Source organism: Dromiciops gliroides, chromosome 4 (genome assembly GCF_019393635.1).
Source record: "Dromiciops gliroides isolate mDroGli1 chromosome 4, mDroGli1.pri, whole genome shotgun sequence".
Classification (NCBI taxonomy): Eukaryota; Metazoa; Chordata; class Mammalia; order Microbiotheria; family Microbiotheriidae; genus Dromiciops; species Dromiciops gliroides.
Window position 1 is genome coordinate 29,544,220 of NC_057864.1, and position 12,617 is coordinate 29,556,836.

Consider the following 12,617-nt stretch of genomic DNA (forward strand, 5'->3'; position numbering starts at 1 on the left):
GGAAAGAAAGAAGAGGGTGGTGGGGGGTGTGGGCGGGTGGAGGCAGGAGGGGAGAAGTAGAGGAAAATCCCAAGGTTCAGGCAGTAGGTCTGGAGGTCCAGCTTCCTGAGAGCCCTGAGTTGTTGCTGATGTGAACTTTCCTCCCAGCAAAGTATACCTTCTGTGAGCAAAAAGCTGCTTGAGTGTGGGACAGCTGCCCCTGTATGTGCTGTCGGTGCCCAGTGGCAGCGTCTGCAAAGGACAAGTGGAGATGCTCTCCCCGCTGTGTGGGGCACACACTGTGTGCCCTGGGCTCAGTTCTGCTCTTGTTGCTACCCACTTAACTTTCCCTTAATGACCAGGGGTGCTAGGCCTTCTCTTGCATATGTTTCATATTGCTATCTCTCTGTTGTGTAAGGTGGCTCTAAATATAATCTTGGTTCTCTGACGAATGTCTTTTGATGTGATTTGGTGGGGAGTTCATGACTGCAATTTCTGCTTTTCTTGGAATCACTTGATGCACAGGGAATCACGTTTTCACTCCTTTGTGTCTCTTCTGTAGATGTGTTTCGTGTATGTTGCAAATTGTTGGGTTTTATCTTCTCAGTTTCTCATTTTATTGGATTCTTTATTCACATGTTAGATTATGATTGTTAGGCTGTATTTTCCTCCAATCATAACTTTTATATTGATTTGTATCCCCTTCCTCTTTTAAGTCAGCACTTTGTCCCTGTAATGAGCTTTGCTTGTACTACTTTGACGCTAGTGTATCCCTAAAGGCTCTGATTCCAGTTGTCAGTTTTTCCTCTCTCTTTTATTTTCTCTCCCCCTTCCCATCTTTGTCTTTCCTCACCCAGATGTGGTTTAAGTTCTTCACTCCTTGCCCTGCCCACCAACCTCATACCTTATGTAACATTTTTTTTCCTAAGTTTTTACTTACTTTGTCTTCCTCCTAATTTCTATCTCTTCTATTTTTTTTTTTCATTTCTGAGACTGTCTCCTTTTTTGCCCAGTTTAGAAATATAGCAGGGGGCAGCTAGGTGGCGCAGTGGATAAAGCACCGGCCCTGGATTCAGGAGGACCTGAGTTCAAATCCGGCCTCAGACACTTGACACTTACTAGCTGTGTGACCCTGGGCAAGTCACTTAACCCCCATTGCCCTGAAAAAAAAAAAAAAGAAATATAGCAGCCCTCATTTTTCTGATCTGGGTCAGTTTACCCCTCCTTGAACAACCTGGTGGCCCTTCTGTTCCCATGACTCAGATGTAGACACCTGATTGCCTTTAACCCTATTGCCCCTTAGAAGTCCTAAACCCAAGTCATTAGCCATCCTACGACTCCTCCAGCATCAGGGAGTACAACCCCCTGTTGATTTTCCCATTCATCACCTATGTACTTTTCTCTCATAAGCAGAGCTTCTGGGATTCCAAATATTAGCTCCATTTCCTTTCTGTGTTATTCCATTTGTCTGTATTACCCTATTCCACTTTCTGTGTGTGCATTCATCCATCTGATATTCATTATTTATATTCCTTCACTCTTAGAAATATCAGTATGTGATGAAAGCTGAGCTGCACTGTGATAGTCATTCTGTGTCCTGTATCATGAGACCTGGTTCTTACCAGTTTTTTACTATGATCACTTACTTCTCCTCAAGCCACAATATTTAGTCATTACATCTATGGCCTCACTACCACCCATGGTATTCACCAACCCTTGGGATCCACCCTCTACTAGTGTGGGATATATTCCTATGAAGTCTAAACTTTCCTAGATGATCTCATATTGGTTCTCCCATAATGAAATTAATTCTAAGACCCCGATTTCTCACCAAAGCCATATACTTCTACCCTGCCATGGGAACCTTATTTAATGGTATCTTTTCATTTTCTGTTTTAGGGTACATCCTTTCTTTCTTTTTTTTTTATAAGGCAAATGATTTTAATTTAATTAATTAATTAATTAATTGATTGATTGATTTTTGGTGAGGCAATTGGGGTTAAGTGACTTGCCTAGGGTCACACAGCTAGTAAGTGTGAGGCCGGATTTGAACTTAGGTCCTCCTGAATCCAAGGCCAGTGCTCTATCCACTGCGCCATCTAGCCGCCCCAGGGCACATCCTTTCTACTGTTCTTTCCCTCAGCTTAGTTCTTCCCTCTTTCTCTTCTTTCCTTACTTAATAAACTTCCTTCTATATTATGTATCTCTCATCCTTTTTATAACCCCTTCTTATCACTTCCTCCTTTCAAAAAAAGTGGTATTTGTGTACTTACATGGTAGAGTAAGGTTCAGTCTGTGGGATATTCAACTCTTCTTTCTTTTATCCTTATTTTTAAAGGATGCCTTTAAATCTTCAGTGTCTTAGGTCCTCTTTATCTCCCAATAATTCCTTTTGTTTTACTCACCCTCTCAATAATTTTTTTAAACAATGACCTGCAAAAAACGAGCACATTGACTTCAATCCTTAGTCTTTTCTTGATAATTCAACTTAATGGCATTTCTTGTGTTTTTCTTGTTTGGAATGTTTGCATGTCAAATGTTCTGTTCACATATGATTAGGTTTTCTGCGTGCTTGTTTTATTTTGTGGGAATGTCTCAAATTCTTCTCTTTTTTCCTCCATTTTCCCCCACTGATTAGGCCAGATGTCACAAGGATGTGTTTTTCTGGTTTGCAGTTTTGTAATATTCTGTGGCTTGTTTCTTCTTCTAATGGCTGTGAAGTAGTCCTGAGTCATTTGCATTTATGTTCAATCATAGCTGAAAGCTGTTTTCTTGGTTGTTTGCAAAATATATGTTCCCTCCCCCCTCCTTTTTTTGGTATTGAAGTTGTGAAATTTAACCATTATGTATCTGGGAGTTTTAAACCTGGAGCTTCTCCTCTGCTGGCAGTCTGTGGAGTCAATCAATTAGTACTTTGTTGTCTGTTTTCAAACTTTTGAGGCAGTCCTTCCCCAGAAACAACCCCCAATAATATATTAATCTTTTTTAAAAAAATTATTACTGGGGCAGCAAGGTGGCTCAGTGGATAGAGCACCAGCCCTGGATTCAGGAGGACCTGAGTTCAAATCCGGCCTCAGACACGTGACACTTACAAGCTGTGTGACCTTGGGCAAGTCACTTAACCCCAATTGCCTCACCAAAAAAAAAAAATTATTACTTTACTCCTCTAGGAAACCAGTGATTTTTAAATTATCTCTCTGCATCTCATCTTTAAGGTTAGCCACTTCTCCTCAGACAGAATTCATGTGGTGTGGAAATAACAGATTTTTGTTTCTCTTCTGAATTTTCCTTTCACTCCTATATTTTTTTAGTTCAGTATCTTTTTTTAAGCCTCTCCTTCTTTGGCAGGATTCTCTATCATGCGTTCTAAGATGTCTACACTGTGGTTTGTCTTCAGTAATCATGTTTTGAAAGCACAGACTTTTGACCCAATTACTGTTCTAGTTTCTTTTAAATTTTTTTTTCTTTTTCTTTTAACTAGTTTACAGTTTCTTGCTGTCTGGGAAGTACACAGAATTCCCTTTGCCACTGGAGATTTTTGGCTTATTTTCCTTCGTATAATACTTATTTAATATGTTGTGGCCTTTTTTGAATTTTTGTTCAACTGTCCTCCATATTTGAGTCACATTGTGTTATACTCTGTTTTGGGTATGTAAACTAGGCTTCTATCTAGATTTTTTCCCCTTGAACTCTTGTCTTTCTAACTTTTTCTTGAATTCTTAATACTTTGCTTTTGCCTTCCTTCTTCACTCTTTTACTCATCTCTTTCCACAATTCAGTGCCCTGAGGTAACTGGTCAAGGGTTCTCTTTTGTTGTTCAGTGGTTTTTCAGTCATGTCTGACTCTTCATGACCCCATTTGGGGTTTTCTTGGCAGAGATACTGGAGTGAGTGGTTTGCTTTTTCCTTCTTCAGTTCATTTGACAGCTGAGGAAACTGAGTCAAATAGGGTGAAGTGACTTGTACAGGGTCACACAGCTAGTAAGGGTCTGAGGCCAGATTGAAACTCAGAAATATGAGTCTTTCTGACTCCAGGCCAAGAACTCTATCCCTGCACCACCTGGCTGCTCCAGCTTCTCATATCTGCTCCCAAAGACACAAACTTGTGAGGTGAGCTATTGGTGCTGGCCATCAGGGAGTTATGGGCTGGGGCTTAGGGGTAGGATTAACATTTAAGTTCTATCAGGTCATCCTGTGAGGGTTTCATCTTGGGTTGTGAGGCAGAGTGGTTTAGAGGGTAGAGTGCTAGGCTCAGAATTGGGAAGATTTGAGTTCTAATGTGTCCTCTGATGGCTCAGTAGCTCTGTGATTTGGGGTAAGGCTTTTCACTCGTTTCAGTCTTAGGTCTTTTCATCTGTAAAATGGGGGCAATAGCACCCACTCCTTCCCAGGGTTTTTGTGAGCCTCAAAGGATCTTTCATGTACAAGTGTGTGTCTATACATGTATACATATACGTACATGCATACATACCTATGTATGCATGCACATGTGGATATGTATATCTAGGTACATATAGTGCTGTCCAAACCTTAAAGTGCTATGGAAATTTTTGTTATGATTGAATGATTATTCTCTCTTCTTGTGGGTTCAACTTCAGTTTCTATAGATTTGGCCATATTTCTTTCTTTTTAGGGTTTTTGGTTTTTTTAGGTCATAGAAGTATAGTTCTAATCAACTTTTGCAAGGGTAACATTCCTAGAAAACAGTGTGAAAGTCAAAAATACAAATATTGATACACTGAACCTATGGGAAATAGTGGGTTAGGTTCCTGTGACCACCAAACCCTGTAATATTTCATTAGAGATTCCTGAAAAAACTTTTCACATATAATCTTTATAAGAAAACATTAAATCTGATAATATATACTTTTCCTAACCTAATAACTGAAATAACCCATAAAATGCAGTGCACAAAATAAAATTAACATGCAAAAACATTTTTCTCTCTAGTAATTGCCTAGAATTTTGTGATCTTTTGTGTTAACATCTCAATAAAAATTTATTTCAGATAATATTCACTTTTTCTAATACATGAAATCTATAGTACCATGCTTTCCTCCTTTTTGTGAATATAACAAATCATCAATTCATTAACACCAAACCCACATTCAACAGTAGCTACAGACATTGTGACCTAAAGTTATCTAAACCCTTTATTTTCTTACTTAGGTGTATCACTGACCTTACGCTTTGGGCTTGGAGCCCAAAGGACTTAAACTGTGCGTTGGGGGCATAATTGCAACACAAAAATCAAGTTTTAAAGTTAAACAATGAAAATATGCAGCAGATGCATGGGGAGCTCTTTAAGGTAGGGTGAATAAGACCAGTGAAGCACCTCGTAGGATACCAGCCCCTCCACAAACTCGCTCATGCCTCAATTTTTTTTTTTCTACTGCACATAGCTATGAGTGTGCACGGATGCCAATGCAAAAGAGGAAATGAGGTTCTTAATTATATCATGTGAATGCTTGAAATCACAAAAGTTAAATAGACAGATAGATGTTGAGGATTGGCTGTATATGGAAGATAAGGAATAGTTACGGCATTGAACTGAAGGGCTCCTCAATAGGCTTATTTCCTTTTCTGTGAAAAAAGGTTTGGACTTCAAGAAATTACTGGTTGGGGCATCTAGGTGGCGCAGTGGATACAGCACCGGCCCTGGAGTCAGGAGTACCTGAATTCAAATCCGGCCTCAGACACTTAACACTTACTAGCTGTGTGACCCTGGGCAAGTCACTTAACCCCAATTGCCTCACTTAAAAAAAAAAAAAAAAGAAATTACTGGTTAATGGGGAGGCTTAGGTGGAAATAGTGCTTCTATTATATAATTTCTGATAGAGAAAAGGGAGGAATGCCCAGACTAGTATGATACAGTCTAGACCTAGAAATAACAGAATTTGAAAACTTCAGGGGAAGGGTAGGGAGGATCTCATGGGGTGAAATTTTCCCCAAAAAGTCAAGCATATGGGGCTAAGGACTTCTGAAGACACAAAGGAAAGAAAGCATTTTCAATGAGGAGGGAGAAGTTGCCTGTTTAGCTACACGTGGAACTCAGCAATTAAATTAGAGTTATCAAAGACAGAAGGAGAAGATGGAAGGGAGGGCATCTAGGAGAGAATGAGTACAACAGTGTAGTATCGTCCCCATATGAGTAGTTCAGGTCTGGGGTGCTAACCTTCTGAAACTGAGGCTGTCAGAGAACACGCAGGGCAAATGAAAAATAAAAGTCTCCTAAGGTCTCGCTGCAGTTTTAGGTTCTGATCACTTGGGGCAGAGGAAGGGATGACCCAAGGTTACAGAGGATGGAAAGCATGGCTCAGTGCTCCTTTTGCATCTCTCTCAAGAGCACATGCTGAGAAAGAGGGAACAAAAATGGCTGGGAAGAGGGGCAGCTAGGTGTCGCAGTGGATAAAGCACCAGCCCTGGTGTCAGGAGGACCTGAGTTCAAATGCAGCCTCAGCCACTTGACACTTACTAGCTGTGTGACCCTGGGCAAGTCACTTAACCCTCATTGCCCCACAAAAAAAATTTGAAAAAAAAAAAGAATGGCTGGTAAGGAGCTGACACCTGACATAAGTGAGGAGAGAGTCGGAATCTTTAGCTACCCTTAATGTGTTCAGACCACTTGGCACTGGAGGATTTGGAAGATAGGATGGCTGAGCCATTTTTGGTGATATTTGAAAAGTTCTGTATGATTGGAAAGGGTAAATGCGCCACCTGTCAGCTCTGGGCATTGTTTCTGACCATCTCCCACGCCGAGGATGCTCGTCCACCTCCTCTCCCCCTACTGGTTTCCCTGACTTCCTTCAAGGCCCAGCTAAGATCTCACCTTCTGCAGGAAGCCTTCCCAAACCTCCCTTAATTCTAGTGTCTTCCCTGTTATCTCCTTTTTATCCATATGGCTTGTTTGCACATAGTTGTCTGCTTGTCATCTCAGTTAGATTGGAAGCTCCTTGAGGGTAGGGACTGTCTTTTGCCTTTCTTTGTATGCTTAGCACAGGACCAGCTTTAAGTAAGCACTTAATAAGTGTTTATTGACTTGCTCTTTGACCGACTGCTTGAAATTAGTTTGCTTTATTTTGATATTGGGCTAAAATCTGCAGGGGTGAAGTCCCCAACTACAAGAACAGGAGTTGAGGAGAGACAAATTGTAAGCCATGTCATGAATCAGGGGTTTGATTGGGTAGAAGATAGGAACAGCACAGATTTCAAAAGAGGAGAGGTGACTGAATGCTAGAGGTAGGGGGAGAAACTGGAAGTGTCAGTGGGAGCAAGGAGTATTTCAAAACCCCCACCTTGACTACCAAGCTGAAGGAAATGAGTGCAGCCAGGACTAGAAAGGGGAGCCTGATTCAGTAATAATTAGTAGATGGAAGGAGTGGGAGACGAAAAGATTGAGGAAGAAGGGAAGTTTTTTGCCTGTGGAACAGGCTTTTCAGAGGGCACATTGGTATTTCATTGGAACTTTGGGGTAGGTTTGAAGTGGATGGGAATAAGGTGGGGGTGGAGAGTGGGGTTTGGAGAGTGACCTGTAGGGATTCAGAATCACTGAAATGTGGAGGCCTCGTTAGCTTATTGGCAGGCCACTATACTGTCCCTCCAGGGCCTCGTTGGGGCGTGGTCCAAACCCACCCTCTGTGTTCAGAGGTCCTCCTCTGACATTGGCTTTGGTGGCTCAGAGTCACGTGATGTATGAGAGGGTGATGACGTGGAACATTTCATATAAATCCAGAAGAAAAGAAGAAAAAGAAGGTGGAGCTAACCCAAGCCTATACTCCTCCTATACTCTATTGTTTGCATCTTCTTCACTGCCTTTTGTGGCGAGGATAGAGCCTGTGTCTGAGAATCTATGCCAGGGAGGTGAGAACTCTGGGAGTTTTGTCCAAACTGAGAAGCTTCAAGTATTGGCTCTGCTGTCTGAGAACTGCCCTGAGTGTGGGGGGAGGCTCACCATCAGCTGGCAGATTCTTTGGCCCTGGCAATCTGTTGAACAAAAACCATGGCTCAGAGAATATGAACAAAAGAAAATGGCTCTGTGATCCCCTCTTGCTTTTGTAATGGTGGTGGCTGAGTTCCCAAAAGTGTTAGTATTTCAACAGGAACGAAACATTAATTTAGCTGTTTGTACTTTAAATTTGAGATCCCTGTCCAGTGATCAGTGAGTCAACATGCTCCTGGAGGAATTGAACTGTATCAATACCGAATGTAGGAGTCAGTCAGTAAACATTTATTAAACTACTAAGATATGCAGCTGTGTGACCTTGGACACATCACTTAATCTCTCTTGCCTTAATCCAAACCATTCCAGCATCTTTGCCAAGAGAACCTCATATGGAGTCAGGAAGAGTCAGACATGACTGCACAAGATGTACCAGGCACTGGGCTAATTGCTGGGAATCTAAAGAAAAGTAAAAGACATTCCCTGCTCGCAGGGTGCTCAACCTAATAAGAGAGACATATAAACAACCATGTATAAACCAGCTCTATACAGGATAAAAGAGGGGAGGCCCTGGAATTAAGGGGGATCAGGAAAGCTTCTCCAGAAGGTGGGATTTGGGGGGGGCGGGGCAGTGAGGGTTAAGTGACTTGCCCAGGGTCACACAGCTAGTAAGTGTCAAGTGCCTGAGGTTGAATTTGAACTCAGGTCCTCCTGAATTCAGGGCCAGTGCTCTATCCACTGCGCCACCCAGCTGCCCCCAGAAGATGGGATTTTAACTGAGGTTTGAAGGAAGCCAGGGCCGCCAAGGGGTAGAAATGAGGAACGGCTCGAGGCATGAGGGATGGCCAGTGAAAATGTCTGCAGTCAGGAAATGAGGAACAGCAAGGAGGCCAGTGCCAGTGGATTGTTGAGTGAGTGATTGTTGAGAGAGTGGGGTGGGGGCAGGCATGGGACACTTGAGGAGGCACTTTGGAAAAGCTGTAGGAATGAATGAGATTGAATAGTCAATCTATTATTATTATTATTATTGTTGTTGTTATTATTATTATTAGGGAAGGTACAAAACATTTGCCTTGCTGCATTAAGGGCCTGGTCAAGATGATATCACATAAATTTGTAATAGACCCAGTTGTCACAGCTTTGTGATTTTCTTCAGCTTCATTGCATGGCGCGTGTTGGAGTAAGACGTGGATGGTGCGAGGGATCCAAGGCTGAGGTGCTGGCAGGGCAAGATTGGCAATATCATAAGGAGGGGAATGGACCCAAGTGAGGAGCACAGTGTGAATACACTGTGTGGCCAAGGGGCAAAGAAAAGAAATGGAGGAGAGTATGGCCAATGCAAGGGAAGTAGCCTGGGAAAGCACTTGAGGGTCGGAGGTCATGGTGTGGAAGAACACAGCTCAGGGTTGTGAGGCAGAGGGGAGCGCCGGTCGATTTTGATCAGATAAGTGAATTTCAGAATTGGTGAATGTGGAATTGGTGCATTTGTGGGTAATGGCAAGACCGAGGGTATGACCATCTCTGTGCGGCTGAGGCAGAGCGGAAATGCATTGAAAATGAATGTTGATGAAATGAGAGGTTAGGGTGTTGGAGGAAATATCATTGTGGATGTTGAAGACCCCTGGTATGATGTCAGGAGTTGGGGAGAAAAGACTGTGAGCAAGCCACTGAGGTCATTAAAGAAAGAAGCAGAACATCCTGGAAGCCAAGAGAGAACAGCGACTGGGGTTTTGATCAGGTGGTAGGCATCACTGAGTGAACCTTAAAGGAGGAGGGGTCCCCGTGTGGTGGGGTAGAGGGGACACATGGTAATGGCAGTAAGGAGCAAGGAGCATTCCAACTGCCCCAACCCAACCAGTGAGTTGGGCGTATTAGTGAAGGTGCTGCCAAGGGAGACCCTAGTCCGTGGCATTGGGAGGAGCCGGGTCTCAGTGAGACCCAGAAGATGGGGTTCAAAAGGAAAAGAATTAAGATGAGAGGTGTGTTCTCTGTGGACCAGGCCTTCCATAGAGCACAGTTGAAGCGGACGGCTCGCTTTTGAGGGGGACCTTGAGGGGCAATGGGGTAGAAGGAAGTGGGTGTTGAAGAACAGGCTTGATTGAGAGCCGAAAGCTCAGAATCTTTGGTCTGAGGAAGGTGTGACCAGCAGGCAGCGTGTTAGTCAGTGAGGAATGAGCGCAGGTAGATGTTCATCGTCCGTGTGTCTTGGGTCTTAGGGGTTGTCCATATGTCTTGGGTCTTAGGGCAGAGGCCTCTCGGGGGTTTATGCAGTTCTTGTGAGGGGACAGGTGCATGAAGCGGAAGGGATAGTGTTCACGAGCCCAGGCTAGAAACATGATGGATTGGCCTTTTCCCTGACAGGGAGGAACCTGGTGCTTGAAGGAGATGTATTTCTCTTCTTCTGGAGAGAGGCAGGAGACATGGTGTGATGGACTCACTCCTCTACCCCAGGTAGGCCGGAGCCAGCTCTATAGCGTGGGCTGATTTTCACTCAAGTAACTGACCAACAACCACCACCACAAGATATGTCTGGGAAGTGCCCTTTACGTGCCAGACACTGTGCCAAGAGGTGCCAATACAGATAGAAAGAATTAAATGGTCCTTAGTCCCTAGGAACTTATATCCTAATCAAGGAGACAAGTACAAGCATAAGCCCAGAATAAATAAGAAGAGTAGAAATACAAGTAAATACAGGATCATTTAGGGGGAAGGGCACTGGCAGCTGAGTGAGGAGGGGCATCAGCTGGTGCTGGAGCTTCGTCTTGAAGAGAGGAATTCTTGGAGGCCCAGGGGAGAGGATGGGAGCTGGGAGGGGTGCGCAGGGGGACAGAGGCATGGCAGTGGGAGAGGGAGTATCAGATGTGTGGGGCAGCAGGTAGGCCGGTGTGCAGAGGAGGAATAATGTGCAGTGAGGCCAGAAAGAGAGATCTGAGCCAGCTGGTGAGGGGCATTAAAGACAAATCGACACAACTGGGAGCCCCTGGAGGTTGCTGATTGGTCAGGTGTGTGCTTTTGGAGGCACCGTAGAGGATGTCTTGTGGTGGGGAGAGTTTGGGGGCGGGGAGACAAATCAGGGGTTGCTCAGATCATCTAAGCTGGGGGTGATGAAGGCCTGACCTTGTGCTGTAGCTGTGTGAGTGGAGAGAATGGAGAGAAGGGGTTGGATGTGAGAGATGGGGAGGCAGAATGGCAAAGGTTTGGCACCGAATGGTCGGTGCTCACATAACAGGCACAATGAGCGACAGAATCCCATCCAAAAGGGCCTTGGCCAACCACAATGTTGGGGTGAATACACTAAGATGAAATTCTGTAGGACCAAATGTAATGGGTACAAAAACATTAGCTTCACGAATAGAAGATGGGGGAGGCGTAACTGCACAGCAGGCCTTCTAAAAAGGGTCTGGGGGGGTTAAAAAACCTCATGCATTCTGGCTGACTGTGGAGGGAGGGGCTTAGTTTACAGCTACAAGGGCAGGGATCGATTGCCCCTGTATGTAGGTAACAAGATTCCACTTAGCTTCACATCCTGTCAGCTTCAAACACTTTGGTGCCCCTTGTATCTGTACCCCCGGACTTAGCACATGACATCGTGTCTGCCACATGCCTGCCTGCATGAAGGGTGGGGTGGGATGCTGAAGAAGTTTAGTGTTGCCCCAAGGTCTTTGTGTACCCCAGTGAGGCGGGTAGAGCGGGACTTCCCAGGGCCAGCCCAGCTCAGTGCCAAGTCTCTGAGAGGAAATCATCTGGGGACACGGGGATGAGGAGAAGAACCTCTGTCTCCTCCCCGACTCTTAGACCCAGTTCACTTGGTGAACTCTGAAAGGTCAGAAGATTTGGGGCATTCCCACAGTGTCCCTGGATCAGCTGATGGCAGGGTCTTCATCAGGAGCCCACAACAAGCTGCACACTGAGGAAAGCAGAAAGCTGCTCTGTGCCCAAGGGAAGCATTGCGAGGAAGCCACAAAAGGAGGAAAGGACTTCTGTCCAGCCAGAACTTTCTAGCTATCCCTTTGCCACGTGTGCTCTAAAGTGAAGCCCACTTTGCCCTGGAATCTGCATGTGCTCCTGGGAGATTCATTAAAGGCTTTGGGGGGGGGGGGTTATACCTGCTGTTTGTATTCTAGGACCTTAGTAAATATCAGTTTGAAAAAGCTGATGTCTCCCGATGGTCACCAGGGGTTCTAGAGAACCATCCCCTAAGCCCACCCCTACCCCAGGACTGCCTCTAGATTCTAAGGAAAGTGGTGGCTGTGGCGGTGGTAGTTGTAGTGGTCGCAGTACTAGTATTAGTGATAATAGAAGATTTGGGGGCCCTGACCTGACCTAGTCCTAGGGAAGGTAGGAGAATGGGCGCCAGGGCATGTGCTAGAGGAGTATTCCGTTTGGTTTGGGGCACCACGATTTCAGAAGACATCAATAAACTGGGCAGTTAGACCGGGAAGGGGCCTCAAGCTCTTGATGTCTGAGGATCGGCTGAGGGAACTGGATGCGTTTAGGCTGGAGAAGAGAAGGTGCAGGGACAACAGGGCACTTGTCTTCAAGTACTTGAAGTGCTAGCATTTTGAGAAAGCCTTGGGCGTGTTCTGCTGAGCCCCAGGAGAATGAAGCATAAGCAGTGGAGTCAAAGTTGCAAAGCGGCAGATTTATGCTTGCTCTCAGGAAAAACATAGAGCTTTCCCAGAGGGCAGTGGGCCATGCTG

At 44.7% G+C, this 12,617-nt stretch overlaps 1 protein-coding gene across 1 annotated transcript in view; it reads left to right on the forward strand.

Moving 5' to 3' along the window:
* SPATA6 (spermatogenesis associated 6) overlaps positions 1–12,617 on the forward strand; it is a 113,375-nt gene that overhangs the window by 37,076 nt on the left and 63,682 nt on the right. Inside the window, exon 6 of the mRNA XM_044005276.1 lies at positions 10,279–10,368. Within this exon, the coding sequence (XP_043861211.1) occupies positions 10,279–10,368 (90 nt within the window). The remainder of the gene's footprint in view (positions 1–10,278; positions 10,369–12,617) is intronic.